Source organism: Pollachius pollachius, assembly GCF_949987615.1.
Source record: "Pollachius pollachius genome assembly, chromosome: 12".
Taxonomy (NCBI): Eukaryota; Metazoa; Chordata; class Actinopteri; order Gadiformes; family Gadidae; genus Pollachius; species Pollachius pollachius.
This window is the reverse complement of record NC_136945.1, coordinates 6,735,616-6,763,309: the sequence shown is the minus strand read 5'-3', so window position 1 is coordinate 6,763,309 and position 27,694 is coordinate 6,735,616. Positions and strand designations below refer to the sequence as shown.

At 42.1% G+C, this 27,694-nt stretch overlaps 2 protein-coding genes across 4 annotated transcripts; both read right to left on the bottom strand.

Annotated features, from left to right (window-relative positions):
• Positions 1–1,124: 1,124 nt before the first annotated feature.
• elmo2 (engulfment and cell motility 2) lies at positions 1,125–14,504 on the bottom strand. Of its 2 annotated transcripts, XM_079747327.1 has the most exons (23): positions 14,469–14,504; positions 13,244–13,313; positions 12,864–12,969; positions 12,455–12,495; positions 11,551–11,623; positions 11,406–11,456; positions 10,938–11,107; positions 10,441–10,540; positions 8,556–8,707; positions 7,904–7,982; positions 6,400–6,435; positions 5,707–5,757; positions 4,980–5,102; positions 4,592–4,711; positions 4,143–4,247; positions 3,939–4,047; positions 3,614–3,750; positions 3,335–3,498; positions 2,533–2,645; positions 2,311–2,418; positions 2,125–2,207; positions 1,769–1,846; positions 1,125–1,676 (listed from the first exon to the last, which is right to left on the bottom strand). In XM_079747327.1, the coding sequence occupies exons 3-23, from the start codon at positions 12,939–12,941 to the stop codon at positions 1,476–1,478; spliced, it is 2,172 nt and encodes a 723-aa protein (XP_079603453.1). In that variant the 5' UTR covers positions 12,942–12,969; positions 13,244–13,313; positions 14,469–14,504; the 3' UTR covers positions 1,125–1,475. The 2 variants fall into 2 exon arrangements, with proteins under 2 accessions (XP_079603453.1, XP_079603454.1); XM_079747328.1 differs by lacking the exon at positions 6,400–6,435.
• A 555-nt stretch (positions 14,505–15,059) lies between these two features.
• Positions 15,060–24,024, bottom strand: arfgap1 (ADP-ribosylation factor GTPase activating protein 1). Of its 2 annotated transcripts, XM_079748085.1 has the most exons (13): positions 23,848–24,024; positions 23,201–23,269; positions 22,472–22,581; positions 21,911–22,082; positions 21,720–21,820; positions 21,486–21,572; positions 21,254–21,368; positions 21,115–21,171; positions 20,988–21,020; positions 19,838–19,894; positions 19,025–19,084; positions 18,327–18,382; positions 15,060–18,238 (listed from the first exon to the last, which is right to left on the bottom strand). In XM_079748085.1, exons 2-13 carry the CDS (start codon positions 23,258–23,260, stop codon positions 17,896–17,898), a joined length of 1,251 nt encoding a protein of 416 aa, XP_079604211.1. In that variant the 5' UTR covers positions 23,261–23,269; positions 23,848–24,024; the 3' UTR covers positions 15,060–17,895. The 2 variants fall into 2 exon arrangements, with proteins under 2 accessions (XP_079604211.1, XP_079604212.1); XM_079748086.1 differs by lacking the exon at positions 19,838–19,894.
• Between the last annotated feature and the right edge of the window lie 3,670 nt (positions 24,025–27,694).

The window sequence follows — 27,694 nt, the reverse complement described above, 5'->3', positions numbered from 1 at the left end:
ACCTGCCACATGAAATCATACACTTTTCAAAGAGAACTCACTAGCGCTGCCACAGGATCACCAGTAAAAGGCATTATTTACTTCAAATTTTTGTTAACTGGAAACGGTCAACCGGTCACATTAGTATTGAAATAGGTGACATTCATTGATTTTACTATTTTCAACAAATAATAAATGCCAATACATATAAACTGTCCCCATGAGACGACATGTCTGCCGTTTCTGAGGCCGTACCGAGGGTTGACTAAATGGACCAGTGTAACTACGTCATTATCAATTTTGTTTCACAGCCGGCAAAGCTACACAATAGTTTATAAAAATATATTTATATTCTGCATTTGAAATGACAATATCCACTCGCAATGAATACCCATAGAAGATAAAAGTAATACAAATACAACACGAAAAATATGCAATAAACATGATGAAATTATAAAAATCTAATGAAATATAGTTTTATGTTTTTACGCGCACCATCAAGACTGCTTGAAATGCAAAAATGCGAGCTGTTTCATGTTTATGAAACACATTTCCGACATTTTACTTGCAGCACTTGTACTAAGGCAAGGCTGGGGAAATGGTCTTCGTTGATATGAACTTTAAAAAAAAGCTGATAATTAAAGAAGCCTGAAGACTCAGGATTAAAAAACAACTGAGCAGAATATTTTAGCATTAGAAGCGTCAGAAGTTTTTGTTTTTTTGTGAGGGCACACCAGATGGAGTAACAAAATGCAGTGAGAAAAACGCATAACTATCACAAAAAATGTTTCAAAATATATGGACACATATTACTGATAAGGCTGTGTTTTTGCGAGAAAACAGGTTTATAGTGTTATGACTGATTTAGACAATATTTTCCTCATGGATAAGTACCGTATGGATTAGTTTTTGCCGATATTTAAAGCAGGCAATACTTTGTTCTATCTTTAAAGACAAAATCTTTAAATCTGAATTGGCACAAATTGATTCACGGACACACACTCACATGTATACATAATAGGAATGTAGCTTTTTAAATTCTTGATTTAAATTTGATTCCTTATCAAGGATTAATACTTCAAGGTTACTTATGATTAATCTGATGAGTAGGCTTTTAGTTGTTCATTACTTGTTTTTTCAGAAATATATATATATATATATATATATATATATATATATATATTTTGTCCAATATAGCGGCCAAGGTGAATAACCCACAAATGACTACACCTACCACATCTCCTTGGCAGCATTTTGTAAGAATGTAAAAGCTAATTACTCAGATACAAATAGAATATAATCATGAAGCTAGAATGCAGTATCAAGGGCTAAACAAAATAGTCCTGTGATGTAGCTAAAAATAGACACAATTATTTTGACTTTATATTTATTTACTCAAGAACTAGAGTATGCCCGTACCTACTACACTCATGCACACAAATAACACACTCGCACAGACAGACTGACGCACACACACACACTCCTGCACACACACCTCAACTGTAGTTGTAGGTGAAGTTGTATGAACTGGGCTCCTTTGGCACAGGGGGCGGGGCTTCGGGAATGGTGATGTTCTCCAGGTCCAGGAGGCGGAGCTTCATCTCCATGTTGATGAGCGTGTCCAGGTCGCTGCGTGTCAGGTCACTGCTCATCTCTCTGCCCAGCAGCGCACACAGCCCGTCGGTCCAAATGCAGTACTGCACCCGACACACACAGCGAGAGGAACGTCAGCGAGGGAATATCAAACTCAACATACAAAAATAACATTTTGATCACGTTGGCAGCCTACCTCATATTTGTTTGGCGCTACAAAGTTCAGCGTCTCGTCAGGGTCGTAGAAAACAGAGAATGCTAGCTCCAGCACCTCCTGGAAGAAAATAAGAAGAAAAGGACTAAATGGAAATCGTTGATAATGGGTGCCCCTCCCTTAAGTGGTCGCCACGGGAACAGCAAAGTCCAAACGACTCCTTGACGCCAAGTAAACGCGATGGTGCCCTCTAGTGAACATGTGTTTAACAGAATTCATACCCACACACAACAGACACTGACCAAATAGGGTTTGTATTCTTCAAACCGCCCAATCGGGGGGACACACACCACTAGAGAAACCAACAGCAATAAAACAACCGACGGCCTGAACCGTACCTTGTTCTGTTTCAGTGCACTTTTCTCTTTCATATGTGGGCAGTCCTTCCCCGTTACCACGGACTTTACGTCTGACACGTGAACTGCAGCAAAGAACAAGAAAAACCAAACATAAAATAAATTCTCAGCCGTGCCAGACCACAAGTAGTCTTCAGACGAATGCTTTTGAAACCACCCCTGACTCACTCTTGTCGCTGAGCAGCTCAAAGGGAACCTCCCCCTGTGGGGACTCGTCCAGGTCCCCGTAGTGCAGCACCTTGTGGTTCAGGGAGAGGCGGCAGAACCAGAACTTCTCTGGAACAGAGAGAGGGACCTGAGTGACAATGGGGGTGGAAGGTTCCCCCCCCGGTGGGGGGGGGGGGGGGGGGGGGGGGGGCAGAGAACAGGAGCATCTGTGCCGCTTCGTACCTTGCCGCCGGCGGTTCCCCAGCTTGCGGAAACAACTTCCCTCGCACAGGCGGTTGAGGCGCTGCTGCTTAATGAGCTCCAGGATCTCGGGCTGGATCCTCTCCCGCAGCTCACTGCAAAGCATGAAAGGTGCCGCCGCCACACGCGCGTGGGCGTTGATGGAGGACGTGCATAACATCGCTTGGCAAAGGCAGTACACAATATTCTGCGGCACAAACATTTTTGTTTTAAAGGCAGGACAAGGCACCAGCGCCCTCCGATCCACTGCAGAGAGGAGGGTTGGTTCTGTAGGGGAGATCTTAAGCAATGACCGCCTCCGTCTAGGAGGAATAGGAGTGCTGGGCTGTTCGCTGCCGTGTTCTTGGTACGGTTTTTTTTAGGTCATTGTTAAGTCATTAATCCTGAAACGATTTGTCATTATGGGGAGACATTGTCGTGTTTGACACTGCCGCAGCGTTTCTCATGCCAGACGTGGCAAAACAAGGCATGGTGTAGTTGCGTATTTATTTTACAGTGACTCTGTTGAGTCTTCTCATAGTGGCAGTATCAACAACAGAACCTCCCATGATGCATTCTGATGTACAAGCCCAATATGTGGATTTAATCATCCTTCTTTTTATAGTCCCTCATTTTTGATTTAGTCACTCAATGGATAAATAAATAATTCAAGATAATTATTGACTTATTCATTAAGTGACTAAATCAAAATGAGCGAGTGTACAAGGTAGGACTGTGGGCTCAAACCTTCACGGTCAGGGAGGAATGCAAACTAGTCAAAAGCCTGGTTCAGGCATAGCCTCACATGATTGGTGGAGACTGGAAATCATCCTGGCTCATTCTCTCCGTCTGGCGGAGACGCAGGATCTCAGAGTAGCTCAGGCTGCGCAGCTTGCTCTTCAGCTGGTCCAGGGAGGCCGGCTTCATGGCCAGCGCCCTGGTGATCTGCTCCCGGACCACCTGCATCACCTGTAGAGGAAGAATCAACATCAACCCTCCAAACTTCCCCCATAACCAATGCACGATGTTGATCCAGGTGGCCTCACACGTGTAACTATGCATGTTACACGTGTGGACCCCTGACCTTGTTGAAGTCCTCAGCCGTCGCCCTCATCTCCTTCCATGTCTTGTTGAGCAGCTGGATGCAGACGCAGAAGAACTCCTCCCAGGCCCGGTCGTGGGTGAAGAACATGGGGTGGTAGTCGTTGCAGCCTTCATTCGCTGCGCAAACACCGTCGAGGTAAGGATTTGTTAAGGCGCGCAAATAATAAAAACTACTGCTATTTCAGGGAGCAGCTACTTCTGCCTCATTGTTATTGCTTCACGCCGGTGTCAGGGGAGAAACACATTATTGAGTTGGAGGATTAAGAACAACAATGTTTAGCCTCCGGCTGTTCAGAAATACTCACGTAACTCTCCGACCTGCAGGATCTCACACAGCATGCGGGTCAGCTCGATGGCGCAGCGGCCGAACGGACACTCGTGCTTGTCCTCGCGGCTGCTGTTCTCCAGAACGATCTGTGTGGCGGGGGGGGCAGGAGAGGCAGCAGTGTTACCGGTCAGTCCATGAGGGTGAGTGAAGAGCTTCTAGTGAGCGGGACGGGGGAGCTGACCCTGATGTAGGTGTCCTGGTGGAGCTTGGCCAGGTACAGCATGTTGTCCAGGGCCAGCATGCCCGGGGGCGTCTGGGTGAAGTCCATGGCGGGGTTCACGTGGTTCTGCGACCGCAGAAGACGGGAAGAGGCGAGGCAAGGCGAGAGACAGGTTTATGGACGGCACCCTTCAAACTCAAAGCCCTTCATGGTGCTTTGCAATGGCAGGAATCACATTTTCTAAACATTTTAAGATCAAAAATTAAAAGACCAATTAAAGGAGATGATTTGAAAGATGAAAATAATAGGAAAACAATACATTTTTGTCCTTTACTGTTTAGTTTAGTTCAGATAATTACTTGGCAAGTAAAAAAAGCAACACTGAAAACCTTTGCGTTCAACTCAGAGCCTTTCTCAGACAGGCTTATCAGGGATGCATGAACAAAAGGACTGGCGCGGGGCAGACTCACGGTGAAGCCCAGCATCTTGTAGTCCTTTGTGTACATGGCCTTCCTCTTCTCTGTTCCCCCCGTGTCATTCTCTCCATCAAACGCAATCCTGCGCAGCTCGAAGATGATGTCTCTCTGAGCCTGGACCGCCACAAACCAACAGGAATAGTAGCGTTAGCATGTCTTCAAAGTTATCTCTTGATGGTGTGTGCTGTGATATGTAGAAATATCTTTCTGTGCGTTAGAACCAACCAACCCAAACTACAGATCAAGGGGTTACCGAACTGTGACACTAACACTTTTCAGCAAAACATTTCCATTAGTTACAGTCAAATCAACAATGAAAATACTTTTGTGAAAGAAAATATGGAACAACACATCATATCAAAATAGAGATCCATTTATTTACCTGGTCATTCGGATCCATCTTGGTCATCATACGTTCTTCCAAAAGGTTAAAGGTTAGCACCTGAAGAACATAAAGTTGATGGGCCATCTCTGCTTTGATTGGCCGATTTCCTCTGATGATATGCTGCAATAGAAATCCCAATACAATTCAGACAGGGGTTTATGTAACTAGAATGCACAAACGACAGTTTGTGCAGTACCAGTGTATAATTAAAAGCAAACAGTTTTTAAATGTGCACGTTTGAGTCGTAAACTGCTTATCCTGTCTCATCATAATGATGCAAAAAACAGAAAACTGTTTTTTGAAGTACTACATCAAAAGATTGACTGAGAATTGAAACAATGAATATTTGAACCGGAATGAGTATATGAATATGAAACTGTTTTGTTGCTTATGCAAACATAGGAACAATGCAATAATACCAAAGTGTCCTTTACTAACATCTAGAGGGAGCTCTGTGAAGAGTTAGACCAGGGAAATGAGCATCCCTAATCCAATACTTTCTAATGTTGGTATATCAACTCTACAAAAAAGGTGTCACTGCTCATGAAAGACCACTTGGTGCAGTGAATCTGTCCCCTCAGAGACGTTTCCTATCAAAAGGCATCCTGGCCCCTTAATTCTACCCCTCGAAAAATCGGACGATTAATTTACCACAAGCGTCGGCCATTGCACTTACACCAGCCATTAATTATGTGTTGTGTGTGCTCTGGGGCCTGTGACTCACATTGAGGATGATGGAGCGCAGGTGTTTCTGAGCCAGAGTGCTCGCCATCTCCTGGGGAGAGAGGAGAAGGGAGTCAAACAACGTGACAGATGCGGCACAATTTTTTTTTCTCTCCTTAGTATTTCTTCCCGCAGTGAACATCAAACAAGAGCAAAGCAGCTGACTTAGGGAAGTGCGCAGAGAGTAAAAACACCTCAGATAAAACAACACATGCAATCCCATTTGCCCCCCCGCCCACTGATAAGCGAGCCGATTACTCTCACACTGGACATACCTGGTCTGATCATAAATGTTTACCACTTTTCAAATCGTTTAACTGCCCTTGGTTGATACAATGACTCCAAAATCGCCCCTCTGGGACTAATAGTAGGCTGCATGCTGTCTTGTACCAGCGCATGATTACATAACAAACAAATTCAACCTTGTGTGTGTTTGTGTGTGTGTGTGTGTGTGTCTGTGTGTGTGGGTGTATGTGTGTGTGTGTGTGTGTGTGTGTCGTGTGAGCCGTGGTCCGTCTTCAAGGGTCCGTCCAGGTGCTAAAGCAACCTGGCTGTGGTGTTTGTATCCCCTGGTTGTGTGAAGGACAGGGACCACATAGCACATAGCGTTTGAATGGCTCAACAGGGGAACAGCAGAGAGGAGTCAATGGAGGGGTGGGAGAACAGAGGGGGGGCGGGGGAGGGCTGTACTCACAGTGAGCTGCTGATCCAGTGGGTTAGTACACTCCGCCTATGGGGGTGTGGGGGTGTGAGGAGAGGGAAGGTGCAACAGTGATGGAAACAGTACTTACAAACTTGCGCATGGGCCGTGACATACTGTACATGCAGAACGCCGACAGATACAGCATGCATACAGAGCGCGCGAGCGGTATCATGGTGAAATACATATTGTCTGGCCCCTGGGAACGACTCCCATAACCCCCCGTCACTGCTTTCAAGTTTGTCGCGCCCAGGCAATTTGTGAGCCCGGCTGGTTTGAAAGAGTTCAACAAACTGGATGTCGTATCAATTGCTATGGCTCAATGTCAATGTACATTGTGGAGATGAACTCCCGCTACTCAAAAAGGCAAATTCGGAAAAAAGGGTACTAGGTTTAAGGCTTGGCTCAGACCGGGGAACCAGTTGGATGCGATGGGTGAAAATGTAAAGCGGTAACTCTGTTCTCTGCCACGAGACTCTAGTTCTGCCACGAGAAGCGAGTTATCCTGAGAACCACGGTACTGGACTGACACGTAACTGGACAAACCTGGCCTGGGGGACAGGGAGCCGAGCAATGATAAGACAGGACATGGAGAAGAAGAAGAAGAAGAAGAAGAAGAGGCAGCCAGGCATGAGGTGCCGCGGTAGTGTGTTAGTGCGCTGTGTGGAAGCATACACAGATGGTGTGTTATGTATTAATAACACCAAACACCCGACAAGACATACTGCCCCTCCGCCAGAGTCAGTTGTACTTTCAGTTGTGCTGCAAACACAATTTCACGGGTCAAATTGAGGAGAACGGGAAATGTCAAGTGTCGTTCCACAGGCTGCGCTTTGCTGCGCCTTCCTAATACATGAGGGAGTCTGATGGAGCAGGTGTTGTGTCCTAGGTGGGACTGCATGTCCTTTTTGGCACCAGGTTTTCCTGGCCTGTTAAAGAGACACTCGACATCTCCTTACCGTATGGAACCCAAAGGGGAACAGTGTATAGGATTCTAGTAAATAGAGAGCACAATATTTGCACATGAATGTTATTTGAGTTGAATCATTTCTTAGAATTGTAATGCTGTACTGAATTTTTCTTTTCAGTTTGAAATAATATGGAGCACAAGTAAAAGTAGAAGGAAACTCACGAGGCATGGGTTGGTTGATTTTTAAAATGACGTCACCAGTCCAAGAAAATCTAAAGAATGAGCGCTAGCAGCGCTATCTAAATTAGCATCCAATCAACTGGCCCTCAGTTCCACACTGATATGAATCCACGGGGAGGCAATACGTCTTTGGTCCAAAGATCCTTACACAGTATACACAGCTAAGTGAGTCCACTAAGCTTTGTCATCAATAACCCCAAACTCTGGATTATGAAACATTCATTGTTATTTCAAACTGTTAGTGTTGAGTGAGCACGCAGCATTACGCAGAGTGTAAACATGTTATTTCCCCCTATCCCAGTTAGTCCTATGAGCGTTTCGGAGGAGCGCTACGGGCTGGTGGCTGACCTGTCGCCGGTCCTCGGGGGCCTTCAGGAACAGAGCGTTGATGAGGGCGATGGCGTAGGTCTGGATCTCCTGGTTGGACCTGTGGAGAAGGTCAACGCCAGGCAACAAACCATTAGAAGCATTTTGCTCCACAGACATGTGAGGTCGAACCCGTACTAGACTGAGGGTGTTGGTCTGGGTTCACCGGGGGGGGGGGGGGGGGGGGACGACAACAATATTTATAGTTATTATTACTTTAGTCTTTTACTGCCAGGCTGAGGTTGTTGGGAATCCTATCCTATTGAACAAACCATCTTCATCACATCGCTTGTGTGGGTCAAAAACTCTCTGTAGAACTCTGAAAGGCTACCAGCTATCAAAAGAGGGCGGCCATTGATAATACAAAAAATAATTGTTTACATTTAAACACTTACAATTCACGATAACATTCTCCGCCATAAAAGACATGCTGGTTTGTTATCGATATGACAGGTCCCCATAGCAACCACCGGCGGGTCACACACAGACAACCTCAGCTCTTCTAGTCAATGGGGGGGGGGGGGGGGTGGGCTACAAAATAATTCAGAGCGCCACTGCCGGACCACTCCTCTCCTCCCTCCACCCCCCCCACGGCAGCGAGTGGGGGGGCTCCTGTGCGTGTGTGTATGCTCACACTTGCAGGTGGCCGATGAGCTGTCCCACGGTGATCTCCTGGGCCACGCGGTGGTACAGGCTGTGGCTGTTGAGCACCATGCTCTCCAGGATGGCCAGCGAGCGCTGCAGGATGGACACGTCCACCATGGGCTGGTTCACGTAGCCCGCGATCTGTGGAAGCCACGCACCGTTTTACCCGTCTCAAATAGAGATGTTTCCATACCATACAGATTCCGAGCCATGAACGACTATCGGTCAATACCGAGTATATACCAATACAGCAGCTAGCATTGTAACTAATAGCACTTTTTCTTATTGAAGGGTTCCCTTACGATGACAGCAATGTATAGTCGGCTCCCTTACTGTCAACAACACCTTTTTACAGAACTAGATCATTTACATAACTAATCTAGAATTATAATAATGCATTTGTCTTCTTGTAGTTAAGTGCGAGCATCCATGTTTTTCTGGCTTCATGGCTCGAACGCACGTAGGTTGGAGATGACGCGTTCCCCATTCCGACTTCCCACGGAGTAATCACTACTTCACATGCTTATTCATTTTTATACATTTGTTCCCTTTCTCTGTAGAAAGGGGGACTGTGTATGAGGAACGATAACTTGAAAATTCCATGAATAACACAGCACCACATTTCCCTACTGTACAATGTCCTAATCAAGCGTTCTACTCAGAGACACATCACACTTTTTGAAATGCAGGATAGACTGAGAATAGGCTTACATGTTGTCCATACAATCACTAGATACACACACACACACACACACACACACACACACACACACACAAGCAATATATCATGCAAGCAGTATTACACTTTATCTGGATAATTCACTGTCCATTTCCTTCATGTTTTTCAAAGGTTTTGCAATAATTTCAATAGTGCATTAACTAAGGCAGTGCTGTCCTTCATTACAAGAGAATAAATTGCAGTAAATCTTAAATGTAAAATTAGAACAATGTACAGGGTTTGGTTTGCCTGTTTGGTACCAGCTCATAGTTAAAAAGTAGTAGTAGTTAAGATTAGGAAATGAATTGCTGAGCAAGCTTATAGTTGAGATAAGAGAATATAAGATAAAAAAGTATAATGTGATAGCAATGTACATTGAACTCTGTTCAGTTTAAGAGTTGTCAATGATTTAGGGCCTGTTGCAGAAAGCTAGATACCTTAACTCAGATTCAAAGTTAATAATGATTTGCAATTGCAGGTAGATAATATACAGCTATTCGGAACCAGGTTAAACATCAAAAGGGGCATCACCACATTTATGGGCAGCAGTCTGTTGGTGGACCAATCAAACGCTCTAATCGCCCAGATAGAACTGTTAAGGGTCCGTGCATTTGAAAGAATGCAGACCATGCTGGGAGTGGGAAACGCTGTGCAACTTTGCTCTCACCAACGATATCTACATTTAGATCTGTACACACTGCTTGGATGTGCGGTGAATCTATTAATATATAACAGTAGAAGTGCTCTTGATTAAGATATGCCACATGGCAAATTAAATCAGCAGTAATACACATTTTCATTCAGAGCTGTCTGGAATTTGGATTTATATCTGCAGAGTCAATCCACAGTTCTAGCGCATTCCACTGAAAGAACATTAGCTTAGCTTTTCACAAAGTAGAAAAAATAAATAAATAAAAAAAGAGCCATCCAAGTAACATAAGGCACAGCGAGTTGCTAGGCAACAGCAACCCACTCAGTTCCGGCATGCACAAAGGGTGGAAGGTCAAGCAAATGAAAAGAAAAGAAAATATTGTCAATTCATGCGCAGCACTTAAAGCCAGCGCTCCAAACTTTTCTTATAAAATGTAACTTTTTGCATAAAACCCTATAAGACCTTGAAGAGTGAAACAGTGGAAAATTAATGAGTTATTCATACCTGTTTAATGAAGGAGAGGGAAAGAAGGTCCCAGGAAACTATGCCATGATCCATCAGCTCCAGAAAGGCTGTGAGTGTGAACGCCAGCATCTCGCCAAAGCTTCAGGACAAACAGTTTTGAACATTCATTTTTTATTCTCCATTTTTTCACACTTTTATTCAGTGCATACAGACTTTACTGGGTTGACTCTGCTTTGTGGTTACCAGACAAAAGCAGGAAGTACGCCTGCTGGGGATGCCCTTAAAACTTTACACTACACTGCACTTTTCATCAACATCTTGGAAAACATGTAGGTGGTAAGAATAACAGAAACACAGTTTGACATAATGTACCTAAAAATATGCAGTGATACTAGAGACAAGAGAAATATGATAACCAATGACATCAAAAAACACAAAGGCCTCCAATAAATAAACCCAGCATTGAAGGTGATTCCCTGCCCAAAACTGCACACATCTGTGCATCCCTTCTATACATTTAGGCTTTGAAGACTCACTGAGTGCCACTCTCCACAAGCCGGGCCAGCGTGCCAATGCCCTCCATGGTGATGAACTCGGCGGCGAAGGTGGGGTCGGCGGACAGCTTGGCCAGCTCCTTCAGGGCCTCCAGGCGCGCGTCGATGCCATGGGACTGGATCCTTTCAAGCAACTGACGAGCTGCACGGGCCTGGGCACGTACGTCAAGCACATACCCCCTTATATTAGTCACACCGTCGGATTGTTGTTGTTCGTTTTTTTACCCCAAAGTATTGCCTTGAAAGGAGATTCATTTGCAATGCTTTCCATGAGAGCATTGCGTTTATAAAAGCAAAGACTGTGGGCAATTCCAGTGACTTGCATGATGTGTTTTGGACTTTTAACTTTTTTTAACTTGTCACATACAATATGAAGCATTGCTCGATGAACCAGAAGTATGAAAAAATGACAGACTTTTATATAAATAGATAGATAAATAGGTGCCTTACAGGAGAAATGGCTAAGCGCAGGATGGTTCCATTCTTGATGTCACAACGACTCTAGAAGAAAAAAAACAGAAGAGCGGGTAAACGGTCTGAAAAAGTTAAACTCTGACCGCAGTCCGCTCGAGAACTAGAAGTAAGAGGGGCTCACCTGCTCTGTGATGTAGAGCTGGGGCCCGTCTGCATATCGGAGGGCAAACTGCTCTGCCCCAGACAGCGACCACCTAAGACAGCACATGGAAGGAAAGGGCACATCAGAGCAGCCGTTGCAGATGCTCTGGCATTAGTCAACGCCATGAGCAAGGTTTTTTGAAAAATGCATGTTTCTCCAAACAGAATGTGGGTAGGCTGTGTTCACCCCACATACAATTTCCACACATTGACAAACAGTACACGCGTGGTAGAAAAAGATATTTGAAATCTAGCGGAGGCCTCCAGAAGGTCTATTCGTTATGGCAGATGGAGGATTTATGGATAGAGGACACAAGAAGTGGGCGTTGTGCGTGTACGGAAGGAAAGCTGCTCCGCAGGGAGGGAGAACTGCAGCAAACTTAAATGGAATGGAAATTGATTTTTTTGGCAGTGTGTTTATTGTCGGAATAAACATGAGACAAGATACGATGTATGTGAAATGCAGACACTTCTAGGAGGAAACGGGGGACAAACAGTCAGGGACGGTCTGGAGACGATAGTCTGCTTTAAGAACATTAAGGAGGCCATTGACCCAAGGAAAACGCTTATTTAGACAGAAGAGGAAATCATTTTAGAAGTGGGAATACTGGATGTATTTCAAAACGTGGATTTTACCAAAATATAAAATTTAATTTGTACTAGTCTTCAACCATTATTTCAGCATACATTATTTCCTAACCCTTTGTTTTAAACTGATCATATATTCTTTTTTTATTAATGCAACCTGAAGCCAAATCGACACTTTATTTTTATTCCCGTCTTTGGTGGCTATACACTTTAACATGCACATTGAATGAATTTACCTAGATTATTACACGTAAATACATTAAGTAATAAATCAATATAGAAAATGTTGTACTCACCCATCACATACCTCCCTCACAATTGAAGACAAAGGCTTTTTCTGTAAACACATAATTTATTATAAATGCATGGGAAATAAATTGAAATGCTTCAACAAAAAAGATCATTTGAATCTACACAGTCATACAACATTGTAATATGGCAACATTGTATATGTATTCCTGAATACAATCTGCAGTTATCTCTACTGTCAGAAATATAACCGGCGTGTCAAGACTTTCAGTTGAAAGTCTTCCACTTTCAACTGCAATAAAGATCAAACGCTCTGTCCGTCAATTATTTTCAGTGTTAGGTTTACAACAGAAGTTAAAACGAAATCTCAGTCTACATGCCTCCAAGTGCTTGTTTAACAGACTGTAGAGAGGATATTAGAGGCGTTTAAAAGCATGGCAGTGAACGAGTACAGACCTGGTCGATCTCAATAAGCTGCGCATTGGCACCAGGCCATTCAATTGCAACTTTCACAATGTCAGATGGGGGCGGCATCACTGCTGTTTTATTTGTTTACAGGACCCTGTGAAGTAAACAACCACTTATTAAGAAACACCCATGTATTTTAAGAACTCAAAGACTTGGTTGTCTGAGGTTAGTTCCATGACTTGTATACCACATGTATTTCATTCTCAGGATCACTGGATTGTATTAAAACATGGTGGCACAGGACAGCTGGCGCCACACTCATTAAAATTGGCCTCTTGTACGTACACTTGCTATTCTATTTCTGTATTCCTTGCCTTTTTCATACTTTTGTTTAATACAGAATGGAACAAAATAAAGCAATACATCACCTAATTGAAAGGTGATGAGTTGATTAATCAATCTCAGAGTGTTGCTGTAAAAAACATTGTGTCAGCTTCCCTGCAAGGACAACAATATTTGGGTTAAATCAAGAATACGTGTGTTTTTTAATGAGACTGTATTAAAACCTGACCACTTTAAGGTAAGCCTTGGGTTACAGCTTTTGTTAGCCCTTCGTCAAGTAAGCTATTCAAGCGCAGAGGCCTCCTGCACACAGGCAATTGTTGGTGTTTTTTCAGTGTTCCAAATAGGGTTTGAAAACCTACCTACACCGCTAGAGGGTAACATGCGATGATAAACTAGTCTGCAGAAAGTGTTTAGCATGGGTCCGATTCACTTCCATCGTTAAGGATAGGTTTGGAATCTTCTGTCTCCCAATTTCTAACCAATATTTCAAGCCAATTTTACAATCGAATAGTTCTCTGAGCAAACTATCTGGCAAATGCAAAAATACTCTTGGTGGGATAATAAATCTAATTTATTATTGATGTATTATTAATTGATGAAGAGCTTACTAAAGGTTACATTTAGAGATCAACATATACTGGAGTACGTTCTAGCACGGGGGAATTAGTCGCAATCGCAGTTTTGCCTGATATATGTTACATGTCTGGTTTCAAATGTGAATGAAATGGACATACTGAAACTGCGATCAGCCACAATTAAAGATGAACGCTAGGCCATGACAGGATAGAGCTAACGGTTCAGCAAAGCAATGCATTAAGACACATACAGGTCTAAAAGCTGTCCGTGAAGTAAACGTTGTATTTATAGCCCTGCTGATGTGTGGGGAGTTGGAAGAGGGGATTGGGATGTAACGTTATGTGCCTGATGACGGAATGTGCATCCACCAGTCGATGCTAACAAATAATATGCAACACCCGAAACTAACGCACACTAATTCATTCCGCCATTCATGCAGCCACTTAACACGTGTGATCGCCATATATTCGGCGCTCAGGCTATTCCTTCAATATCAGCGAATTAAACATCCAGACATGTAATATTTGATCGTCTAACAGCCAGTCATTGACTTGCTATCCGCTCTGGTCCACCATTGCAGCCTGTTATCTCAGCGAGTTGGTCTAATTTACAATTTACGTCCGATACACTGAGAGAAACCCAATCAACAATATATTGGCGTCGTTACATTGAAATGCCCTCTTACTAACTAACCGCTCATAACGCATTTGTATCGGCTCAGACGCTACTTACCCTCGAGCTCGGCCATAGATGCTGTTTTAGGATTCCCCCTCCAATGAAATAGTTTAGGAAATGGGATACAACACCACGCCTTGTAGGCGGGCCACAAGGTAGATGGATCTGTCTGCAATGAGAAGGATTTTCCTCACATCGTCCTCAAATTGAAAATATCGCATTGTTGCAACATTGTAATAACACCTACCGTAATGACATTCGAATGCAGAAAAAAATATATATACCTGCATTGAAAATGAAAAAAAACTGGATTTCACACTTTCTTATACTCACATGCACTCACATGAAAATGTATTCAAAACTAGGATTTTACCTTATTTAATCGAAATGAATGGATTTCTGTGCTAACAATATGCCATCTATAAACTATATAAACTGAACAATATTTTCCCCACATCACCAAACCATTGATATTTCAATAGTGATGGCAATAGACAATGTTCCCTGTAGACCTATACACTACACACATGATCAATAACAACATCCATTGACAATAGATAACAAGTGGGACTTGTTATCTATAAGATCTATAAGAGCAGAGAAAGTGAAAAATATCTCGACCTACACCACTTCATCATACATGTTTATTCACGAGGCACACGCATACAACTCAGTTTGTCATACGAGCAATCAGCATGAAAAGAAAAGGGTTTACTGCAACCACAAAAAAAACACCAATACAACTTTTCTTTTTTGCAAACCATAGCCCGGGTTAGGGGGGGCGACACCCACAGCAGAGGGCCCTCTGCTGTGGGTGTCCCTGGGTCATCACAGTTGAGAACATGTGAATGCATCAGACCCATCTAGATAGCACACCTTTTTTTATACCCCCCCCCCCCTAATATAACATGCCACACCAAATGCCGAAACGGAGCTGTGGCAGCACAAGGGGACACGGGTTACATAAATCAAGTTCTCAACACAGTAAACCTATCAAGGGAAGAGATGGGATGGAATGTATAGGCGACTTTGGGGAGCGAGTCGCCTGAATGCCGTCGGATCACATATATCCAGAAAAGGAAATCAGAGGAAGAAATGAACCTGAATGACACCTAAGGAGGTCCACACAGGGAGGTACCCTTCCCCTCTTCCCGTGAATGAGTTACAGATCCGCCATTCAGCAGAGAACATGGCGACACACAGCATCACAGCATCAGATATGATAACAGGCCTAGGATTCACTTTTGTTAGTATCTGCAATGGTGACCATTATTTACGTTTGTTAGTATCTGCACTTGTGACAACTAGGGGCTGTTGGTTAGAATGGTTAGAACACAAAAGCCTCAACCGAACACTAAAACATGGATGGGTTTGGAGTTGCGCCACATTGGCAGTGGAGGCTGTACATGGTATCACGTGGATTACATCTTTCAAGTCCAAGCACGTTGCACCATGGGAACCTCACTCACATCACCTAGAATAGCTATTATATTCCAAAACATCTGGTATATATTTGTCCAATGCATGCATGGGACCAATTAATAGTGTTTTATAACAATTAGAGCACACTAATGAAGACTTCAATTCTATTCAACACTTCCTGCATTTCACAACACATGCTTGACATCTTACAATAGTATCTCTGTTCGAAATGTACAAAGTCATAGGTCTTACACATATGGGGCCATGCAGGGTGAACAGGACGTATATATAAATAAACAAATCTGATAATTCATATCGATAATATGCAAGAGGTTGTATGGATTGTACACAAACCTAAAATTGGGAGAAAAAAAGACATAACTTTGAATAAGGGGTCACAGAAGACAAAATTCCTATCAGTTTGTAGCATCAACACATTTTGGTGTGTGTGCATCTATGGGGGAATTATACCATAGAAAAGGCCTTGGACAGAGATTACGTTTTGTTTGTGTACCCCACTAAATAACAATTCATTTGGCAGACTAAGCTCATAGGTGTATGTCCATGACACCCAGAGTTAGAAAAGTGTCAAATCCTCTAGTCATAGACATACTCCATGTATGAAGTATGTCTCGATAGTTATGTTTTTTATTCTTAAATTAGATGACTAATGAAGCACACACAATCCAGCTTTACAAACGATTTAGGTTAGAGAATCATCACTATACAGAGGAAATATTAAAATGATGATATTGCCTATTGCCCAGGACATAATTATGAACCGTCCAGCATGGCATAGTCATGCTATGCTGGGTAAATATGCATCTATATATAGCTCAGACTGAGTGCACCAATGCAACAATAAGGCAGGGATTTAAAATGGGATCCTACAAATTGAGAATGGCAAACATTTGTGAAAAGAATACATTCATGCATCTTTGAATATTCTGATATACATTTTTGATTTTAAGAAAATATAATCAGGTCCCTATGAAATATTTTATTTGAAAATAAAATCTATACAATAAATACAAATGTTCTTTCCTATTATCATGGGTTAAATCGATTTTTGTTTTTTACCTAATTGAAGATTTTACAGGAGTTTTTCTTCCTGTTTAAGTTTTATGAAAGGGCATGCCTGTCCGATTAAGGTCAAAATTAGAAGTTTTAGACGGAGAGAGACGTTTAAGAAGCTTTAAACGTTTGTCGTGGGGACATGGTTTCATGGTGGTACAACTTCTGTTTTACTAACCCTAGATTTCATTTACAAAACCTTCCCCAAAAGATGAATTCATATTTGGCCACTCAAATTTGATGTGAACATAGAAATGAATCTGAGCAAATTTCTGGTTTGTAAAAGTAGGTGACTTTTACAAACCAGTTTCCCTATTTTAATTTATTTCATCCACATGAATATCTTCACCAATTTCTATAATTAAACTGTCTTTTCAACAATATAGCATACTTCCTTGAGCTTTTAATTCTTGCAAGACAAACATAAATAATACATCATGCATCGAAAAAATATATATAAAACATTTGCCAACTACATTTTGATACTAGATTACCATGTTCACATCATTTGTGTTAGATGTGACTTTGATTTCGATCCCCCCTCCCCTTTTTAGTTTTTAGCTCATTTGAATATTCTACACAATACTATTATTTGAGGCAGAATACTGTACCAAAATGAGGAGGGTTACCAGGTAGATGGGGTATACGCCTTCGACAATAAACACAACCTTACGCATAAATAAATGTAAGGCGAAATCAAAGGCCCCACTAACTCACCCGACATAAACACCGATTTATTCACAAGAGGAAATAGAAATTGACGTTGATTTTTGAGTTCAAATGATTCCACTGAAGACACTTTGACATCAGAAATGGCAACTCATGAATAGCTATGATATAAAAATGGATTAACAAGATCGGACTTTCCTTTCCCTGAAAGTGTCTGTGAGATGGAGGGATGAGAAAGGACCAGGAAGAGAGGTAAGGTGAGGGGGGAGAGAGTGTGTGTGTGTGTGTGTGTGTGTGTGTGTGTGTGTGTGTGTGACCACTACCAGTCTGCATTCTCCCAGCTTTCCTCAGCGGGCTTTGAAGGGCTCTTATTGGGCTTCCCGTCTCCTGCCTTCTCCCAGTTGTTGTCCCAGGCCTCCCAACTGTCCCCGGTGCTGTGCTTGTTGTTTGACGCCGCCTCCGAGCCCCAATTGTCCCAACTGTCGGAGCTCTTCTTGGTGGAGTTGTCCGCCACGGTCCAACTGTCGCTGCTGGGGGATTTCTTGGGCTTCAGGGAGGTGTTGCTGCCAAAGGTTTCCCAGAAGTCCTTGGCTGGAGGCTGCCCGGAGGCAGCCTCGTAGACCCCGGTGGACTCCATGTTCTGGTAGCTGTCTCCAGTGGACCTGAATCCAAGGAGGTTGTGGTTATGCTTTACACCATGCATCGACCGACGCGACGCGGGGATGAAGGTCAGTAGCTCACTGTACTCACCCATCCTCGGTTTTTCCCATGAAGAGATCAGTCAGTTTGGAGCCGGCCCCCTGAACCTATGGCAAAGAGTTTCAGTTTAGCAATGCAGTTTGTGTGTTAAAACCCTAGCTTTGCTTATGATTATTGAGATCCACTATGCAAAATGGACATAGTTTAAGTTGTACTTCATTAAAACAATGAAACTGTATTTATATCATTTCAAATGACATAGACGGATAATATATATATATTTTTACACACACACACACACACACACACACACTACTAATCACATTTTAATCAATGTGGTTTAAACAATCTTTAATCCGTAGCTAGAGAACTGTGTTTAACCAGTCTCGGAAATGTCTTTGATTGCATGATTTCTAAAACTTGTAGCTTTGTGAAAATACATGTCATGTAAAATTGAATACAGTACTCACCACCAAATTAATGGCAGCAAAAGAAAAACGGAAAAATTCTGTTAACATTGGTGAAACATATACAACACACCCAAACCAGTCTCCACCCAGGAATCTGAATGGAAACATACCCCGACGTTATTTTCCATTAATTTGCTGAGCAGACTTTATGGCTTTTTAAAGGGCCGAATGAGGGCCAATGAGTAGAAGTATACCAGGGCTGGGAGGCAGAGTTCCCTGCGGAGGAGACTGGTTATGGATGCACACAGTGCAGCAGAGGTCTGTCCTCCACCGTCCTACCTTGTTGGCCAGCCCAGAGATGCCTACTGTCATTTCATCTAGCAACTTCCCTTCTTTAACCTGGATAAGCCACAGTATTAGAAAAATAAGACTTTTTAACCATCATGCAAACACATTCTGAAAGATTTGCTGGACAAATGCGGCTGTGTTGTGCAGTTCTAAACATTCAATGTTACACATACACACACATAGACAATGGCTATTGCATGTTAGAACGCAAAATCAAACCAAGCAGTGTGTGTGGTACACCTGGTGTTGAAATACATCTTGATAAGTGACCTTTCTGGAAAGCCTAATCAGCCTTATTATTACAGAAAAATGCAAAAGCCTTAGCATTACCCAAAACAGCTTTATTTTAAGCAACAGAGGCAGAGAAAGCCATACCTTCAATTACAACATATTGGAATTTCCATATCAAAAGACGTATGATATAATTTTCTTTTAATATACATATATCTTTATATTCCTATATTATTACATATTAAAATTGTGGTACAAAAAATTACATAAGACTGCTTTTCTCTAGAAAGACCATAATCAGAGCGGCAGTGATTTCATTGTGGAGGATTTCAGAAAGGAGCAAAGAATCACAACATCTATAAGTTCAATAATTGCAGAAGCAGATAGGCAGACTAGAAAAGCCATCAAATCAAAGATGTCAACATTATCTCTGTTGCTTTTGTCGGTTAACAGTGCAGAGCCACCTCCCACACGCATCGTGTTGAAGCACACATTCACCTCTGAAGCCGTTCACTGTCAGTGGCACTACAGCCCGCCACCAAGCCAACAACCTGCCTCAAACATCAATGTTACCTTTTCCTGGGTGGGTTTGATAACATTCTCATTTATTGTCTGTCCTAACTCTGCGGCCTAGTTGGAAGTGAGAAGGAAGAATTCACTTTAATGAAATAAGAGACGTTCAACATTTGTAATGCAAGAGGAGCGGGGAGGCACTGAGTGGCGATTGCATTACTGTGAGTATCATTAGTAGCACTGAAAGAGCCTTGGTATGGTGGTGTGGTAGTTGATCTTACTCACCGCCTTTACCAACCCCATGGGATACCAATTTGTTATTAGTCATGTTACTTTACATCCTGGGTTATTTTGTTAAAAATGGACACAATGGTCCAAATAATTGTTTATCCTTTTTTAGGAATCACACATTGTATTCGGGTCCAAATTAATTAAAGAAAGTGAGTTTCCCCACTGTGTTGTTAGCAGTTAAATGTCCCACACACAACCCGACACCTCTGAAGCAATTTCAGCAGAAAAATAATGATCATCAGCTGAACATGAAGCCACCATGCACAAATGGATATCCCCATGGCAACGGGACGCCATGACTTGGGTTTAAATCATTGTAGACTACCATGTCAATTATTTGAGTCTAGATGATGCCAACATCATCCTTCAGTTATTTTACTTCTAGCTAGCGAACCACTGTCTGAGAGATGATCCATTAAATGAGTTAGTGGTGAATAAGTTAGAAGGCAAAATAAGGGATGTGGCAACATAATCAAAATTACATATACATTTGATTAAATCCAAATGCTGCATTCCAAATCACAAGAACCACAACCATTTAAATCCCAAATTAAAGTAAAAAGGTATGCGTGGCAAATGTCAGCGTTGTAGTGAAAGGGCCATGCAGCAGGTATGTTTTACCGGTTCTGGGGGCGCTTTATAGCCCTTTAACTACATCCAGAGAAGGCAGAGGAAGGTTAAAGAGGGAGAGCTGTTCACAGCCAGAAGGACTCATTCATGCATAGACGTAATGAAACGTAAAGTTTAAATATGTGTGCAAGAAATTAGTATTTCAAATACTAATCAGAAATAAAATGAGGTCTACCAAATTGGGAGAATCGTGTTTTCTTATCGTCATGATTTATGAGAAGGATTTAATTGTATACACATTTTTTATGCATTGTTTTACATTTTAATTGATTGATTCTCCTTTTCCTACCTTTAGAGTTGCTTGGTTTGCCAGTTTTGCTGTCTGTATTAAGTAAAAGAAATAAACAAAAAACACACTTTCAATTGAATTTCAAATCCAATGTCATGAACCGTATAATATAAATAAATAAACTTACATTATCCTTAGCAACAGTTGCAAACTTGCTGGCTCCGACCGCAAAGTTGCTCCAACCCTAGTGAATTAACAGAGGCCATTTAAAGAGGCGTTCCACCAGTGACTCACCCGACTCTTGGTGTAATTATGGGAAGACGCACTGAATATATAGACGTCATGGCATTGTTCAGGAAGTCGTCATCCCTCTTCTCTGGGGTCACCGTGTTGCCGAAGCCGACGTATCGGTTCTCCTGATTTCCACTGTAGCCGCCTCCGCTAGAAGTGGGATGTATGGGGGAAACATTATATCCCCTCGAATCTAGCCTAGACAAACTGGTTGAGGATACGTACAGAATACATGTGAAGGGAGCTTTGTATGTAATGTTGTTATACCTTTGATAGGAGTTCACGTCATCACTCAACCAATCTTCAAACGCCTTGTCGCCAGGCTTGTGAGGGTTTTGCCCGGGTGCTACTGAGCTATAATATCAATAAAATATAAATACATTTATTTATTATTATATTAAACATATTACTGAGTACAATTTGGTTAATGAGTCACTCCACCGGCAATTCAAATAAAGAAAAACATTTCAAAACGCCTAACAGGATTAAATTCCAGTTTACCGACTAGAATTTGACATGCTAGTCCTAGGTTGAGGAGATGTCCAGTTCTGGGCAGTGGAAGTTTCGATGGACCATTCCCTCCCATCTGCTATTGTAGCAACCTGTTAAAGACAATACAGTCAGATGCTGCTGTCATTAGTTCAAAGTGTATGTGAAACTTTCCGAACAGGGCTGGCTAGCAGGTAAGCTACCTTGTCTCTGAATAGGGCTGCAGTCTTGCTGTTGTATTTCTCCTGCAAACTCCAAGAGGGATTATAATCATCCTGGAGCTCGAGAAACAGGCGGAACTTCCCATTGCCACCGGCCTTCATCTTCTCAAGCTCAAGATCCTTCCACTTGTCCATGGTGACCGAGCGCACAAAGCTGTAGAGGGAAGTGGATACCATAATGGAATTACATTTCAAATTCATTGTGGCTATGAAGAATTTACTCTCAGTATAAAAGAGTCATCACAGTAAGGTCAACTGTCAAAAGGATGACGAAAAAATATGATAAAAAGTAATGGAATACCCAATGTTGTTTCAGTAGCTACTTGATACTTTTGACTTTAAGAATTGTTAATTGTTAATAATTTGTGCTACATTAGATTGCTTTTCCTGTGCTTTAAATATGAACATTAAAAAATATATATGTTGACGGGGCCTCAGAAAGAATATTCACTAACTAAAATGTTATATTTTATAATAAAGTTATCACATTCAATATTACTTATGAAAGTAAAAAAAGAATACGGTTATTAACACTGAGCGTACCTGAGATGTACTCCCAGGCCCCTGTGCTTCCCAGAGCACTCGAGACAAATCCATATACCATACGTAACACTGACCCACTGGGGGTTGAAAGCACCACACTCGAAGCAAAGCTAGAAAAAAATGAATATGTTATATTGACACATTTCGTTTATAACTATTATGATTGAATACAGATGAAAATATTTTGGATTTTGTTTTTATGAAGTTAGAAAGAATCTCCATCCTTAAGAAAATTTGGTTAATCTTGGATTTGGAAAATAATAATGTCTTATTGTCTTATTAATTGGTTGCAACCTGCAGATGCCACAAAGCTTTTCTCAAAAAGTATATAAGTTATGGTCTAGACTTATAGTTGAAAATCTTTTCAAAATGTGTTTAACATTTATTGTCCAGATTATTTGCTTTAATTCTGTTAATTCACCATTTCGTGATCAATAATGACAGCTTTCACAGGGTTTTCCACAGCACTTTACAGCCTAGGCGGCCGCCTAAGCACCTCACGGCTGCCACCTCAACTATGTCATGAGATATACAAAACTGACAACAATGTTGATTAGCAGTATACCTATCAATATTTGCATATTTAAAATTTCACCAAATTATTTGAATGCTCTTCTTTCTGTTGTTATGTTGACAATGTTGTTTGCACCCCCAACGTTCTGAAGGCAAACCCCACCACCTTAACTAACACATTTTCTGCGGGAAACCCTGTTTCAGTTGAGTACTCACGTTGTTCTCATCTTCGGTGCGTACTTCCTTCAGAACTCTCCTGGTCCTTGGACTTGCCATTTTGCCACTCTGAAGAGAAAGTAAAGGTCGGTTCAAAGTAGCCTCAATAGTACAAACGCTGTACACAAGATATGTGTACATCAGTTTGTTACAGTCACACCTTGTGACTGTAAATTAATACACATGTACAAAAATATTCGCCAGGTATTGCTAACATGTCTACATACTGTCTGTACAGTATTTAGACAAGTACAAGAACAGTCTATACTTGTACACTCATCTGGAACAGTAACTGAGCGGCTTGAGCTTTACTCTCCAACATATTGGACTTTAATCTAGAGAAACCAAAGCTGAAGCACAATATATAACGTTAGTCTACAACTGACATGGTACAATAACGATTTGGTCAAAGTATTGAGCAATTAACTCACCCAAAATATGCTAAGCTAAAGATCCCAAAACAGAGCTAACACCAGGTTTAGTCAAGAATTGGCGACAATGTAATGTCAGGTTTTTGAATTAATCCATGGCTGAGGATCGATGTCATGTGGAAGTTATTGATGAGCATCTTGCCAACATTCAATTGGGCTGATACTGTATTGATGATTGCTAATGTCCATGCTAACTGAATCTTTCTCATCCTTTACCTGTCAGTGAATGGTTTCCAGCAACACGACTCTATCCGGGTTTGGTTTCAAACACTCCAAGAAATATGTTCTTCACTCTTTGAGGCGCAAGAAGTATTAGATTATGATACACTCACGGTAATTTGATCGAACTCGATCGACTATGAATATGGGCTGCTGATGCTACACACCGGTGGCCATGTTCCTGTTTGCCTACGTTGGCATTGCAGTGCATTCTGGGAGTTGGTCCTGTCCATCGGTTCTTCTTCGGCCGTTACTCAAGTGAGCGGCGAGCGGCCGGCGGAGCCCTCATGCGTCTAGATTAGAGCGTCCAGCGGGGTTTGGTAGAATACCTATTCATCAAAACCATTTTGATTGAATAGCATTATGCAAAAGACACAAATATCAATATAGTGTAAAGACCTGGGATCTTTAGACGGCATTAAGTGATCAGAGTGATCCCAAGAGAAATGCTTTGGATAACAGCCACATCAGGTATTGATCAAACGCAGATCTACCTGTAGCCAACCCTACTCTAAATAATGACAGAGGGGGCTTTGTAGGGATGGTATTGTAATATTACAAGTTTGAAAAATACATTTACATTTACAAAATACACGTTTGTCGCCTAATGTCTCATAACATAAAGACAATCATTGCACATAATAATAATACATTTTATTTATAACGCATTTTACATCAACTTAATGACCTCAAAGTGCTACAATGCACATTAAAAGAAATACAACATAAAAGACTAACTAGATTAAAATGAAAAATAACAGAGAAAAATTAATCATTTAAAGGGGACATATCATACCACCAGGTGTGAGTGTGATTAGCCATTACAAGCCGTTTTCAAAATGTGCAGCACTGTGACATCACAGGTGGGCGTGTCCACCGAGATGTGTGACGGATAGATGAGCAGCGTTTGCTAGTCCACTGGGTAGGCTGGTAGACTGATCTATCCAGCACACATCTAGATGGACACGCCCACCTGTGATGTCACAATGCTGCACATTTTCAAACCTGATTGTAATGGCTAATCACACTCACACCTGGTGGTATGATATGTCCCCTTTAAAATAGCAGTTTAGCCAAAGGCTTTTCTAAAAAGATGGGTTTTTAGGCCTTTTTTAAAAGAATCCACAGTCTGTGGGGCCCTTAGAGGGTCAGGGAGAGCGTTCCACAGACTTGGTGCAGCTGAGCAGAAGGCGCGATCGCCCGTAATTCGGAGCCTTGTCCTCGGAAGCTGGAGGAGGTTGGCCTGTCCAGAGCGGAGATGGCGTGAGGAGGAATGGGGGGTGATGAGTTCTTTGAGGTATAGGGGGGCAGTGCCATGGCGGCACTGGTGGGACAGAAGGGAGATCTTGAATTCGATCCTGTCCTGGACAGGAAGCCAGTGGAGGGATTTGAGGATGGGTGTGATGTGATGGTACTTCCGCACCCCCATCAGGATCCTGGCAGCACAATTCTGGATGTACTGCAGCCGCTGGATGTTCTTGCTTGGGATCCTGATGAGGAGTGCGTTGCAGTAGTCCAGCCTGGAGGAGACAAAGGCGTGGACAAGTTTTTCAGAATCGGGGAGAGTGAGTATGGGGCGGAGCTTTGCAATGTTCCTGAGGTGGAAGAAGGAGGTTTTGCAAAGATGTTGAATGTGGGCCTCAAAGGTCAGGTGAGGGTCCATTCTGACACCGAGGTTAGTGACTGAGGATGAGAGGTGGATGTCATTGCCGGAGAAGCTGATGTTGGTGATAGTGGATGACCGGGTCTGGTGTGGAGTGGCAACAAGAATGGCTTCCGTTTTGGAGCCATTGAGCTGCAGGAAGTTAGCCGCCATCCACACCTTGATCTCCTCCAGGCAGGTGGAAATTGTGGATAGGGCTGCAGAGGGGTTTGGTTTTGTTTTTATGTAGAGTCGGGTGTCATCAGCGTAGCAGTGAAAAGATATTCCATGCCGGCTGATGACACGACCAAGGGGGAGCATGTATAGCGTGAAGAGGGTGGGGCCAAGGACTGATCCTTGAGGGACACCACAAGTGACAGAGTGCGTGTATGATTGAGCATCACCCAGTGATACATACTCTGTTCTGTCCGAGAGATATGATGTGAACCATGCCAGGGTAGTGTCAGAGAGGCCGATGGAATAGTGAAGGCGGTGTTGAAGGATGTGGTGGTCGACGTGTCAAATGCTGCGGTGAGGTCGAGAAGGATGAGAAGTGATGGAGGGCCATTATCAGCAGTCATCAGCAGGTCATTGGTGACCCTGACCAGGGCAGTTTCCGTACTGTGGCCAGAGCGGAAACCAGACTGGAACTTCTCATAAAGACTGTTTGTTTTGAGGTGGTTGTGGAGTTGGGCAGAAACTACCTTTTCCAACACCTTTGATAGGAAAGGGAGGTTAGAGATTGGGCGGTAGTTGGTAGGTGCTTCGGGGTCAAGGCTGGGCTTTTTGAGTAGTGGCTTGATGACAGCAGTTTTCAGAGACGTGGGGACATGGCCGGACCGGAGACTGATTGATGATTTTGGTGATCATGGGACTAATTGCAGGGGAGTGACTTTTTTATCAGGGTTGCGGGAAATGGGTCCAGGTCACAGGTGGTGGGCTTCATCTTCACATAACATATTTCCAAGCCAAGACAAGGGTCAAGGGTTAACAATGTGTCAGGATTTAAAAAAAAAAAGTATATTTATTCAGAATAATCTCCAATTGATGATCTGCCTTTATATTATTCAAATAAAATTATAACATGAATAAATCAATCCCACATCAGTCCATCTCATTGTGCAGCAAGTATAATATTCAAGCACTTTGTGTGGAAAAGGGTATGAGCTTGTACGTTTTACTATGTTCAGTAAAGCCCATTGAACGACATATTTGTCTACGCAAAACTATAGTTACTATATCTAAGTTCATAGGGTCCCAGCAAGTAAAGAGCGACTTTAATGGTAAGGCACCATAGTTAGGAGGTCATTCATCTCTAATAAGGTGCAGTGCAAAGTATGTTGAGTTACGTGTCAGAAAGCATACACTGTCCAGTGCACTAAAAAAGTTGTAAACTGCTGGATATAATCTCTAATATCTAGGTATTAGAGATAATAGCCAGCAGTTGACAAATGGACATAATAGATAATAAAGAGTAATGCACAGCAACAAGCGAGATTCTAAAAAGGGACAATCTTGACATGGAGAAACCTGATAGTGGTATCATTTCTATTACTTGTTTATGCTATCCGTGTTCATTTTCCAAGACACCCTTTGAAAAAATAATGAATAAATCAGTTATAGTCCGCTGCTATTGTAATGGTTTCATAAAGTTAATGGAATATTTTCTTCAATTTGTTTATGATGACCCATGGCTAATAAAACGATATATAGCCTGATGTGTGGTGTATGTTTGTTTGTTTTTTACAGCGGACGTAGTTCATAAAGAACAACAACATCTGATAAAAAAAACAAATGGTATGGGTCTAAAAAAAACATAAAACAACAATAATAGAATGCAATTAAATCTTAAAGTATTAAGGGGTAAAATATAATATGTCTCTCTGTCTTAAATCGAAGCAAAATTTGTTTTCAAATCTTAATTACTTATATTTAAAAAAATTAGTTAAATATTTGTCTTTCTTAATTATTATAATTGTTCAATTAATATTAATATTACAATTAAAATATTCATATGAAAGGATATAAATTGTGTCTCATCAGCTTTATCAGCACTTTTTAAAATCATGTGGGGCTGCAGTGCACTGTCATGTGAAGCTGTGAAGCTTTGACCCAGAGGTCAAAGCTTCTTATCTAAAGGTGAATTGCAGTATAAAAGAGCCCTACAGCCACACGACTCACAGCTGTTCATTGTGCATCAAC

Excerpts from the sequence above, each read along its gene's own strand:
- elmo2 (XM_079747327.1), bottom strand. The coding sequence starts at position 12,941 with ATGCCGCCCCCATCTGACATTGTGAAAGTTGCAATTGAATGGCCTGGT. Across the intron at positions 10,541-10,937 it reads CTTGTGGAGAGTGGCACTCA|CTTTGGCGAGATGCTGGCGT; the intron begins GTGAGTCTTCAA and ends TTTGTCCTGAAG. Across the intron at positions 4,248-4,591 it reads ACAAGATGCTGGGCTTCACC|AACCACGTGAACCCCGCCAT; the intron begins GTGAGTCTGCCC and ends CTGCGGTCGCAG.
- arfgap1 (XM_079748085.1), bottom strand. The coding sequence starts at position 23,260 with ATGGCAAGTCCAAGGACCAGGAGAGTTCTGAAGGAAGTACGCACCGAA. Across the intron at positions 22,083-22,471 it reads GGCCTGGGAGTACATCTCAG|CTTTGTGCGCTCGGTCACCA; the intron begins GTACGCTCAGTG and ends TTCCCTCTACAG. Across the intron at positions 21,021-21,114 it reads CAACTGTTGCTAAGGATAAT|ACAGCAAAACTGGCAAACCA; the intron begins GTAAGTTTATTT and ends TACTTAATACAG.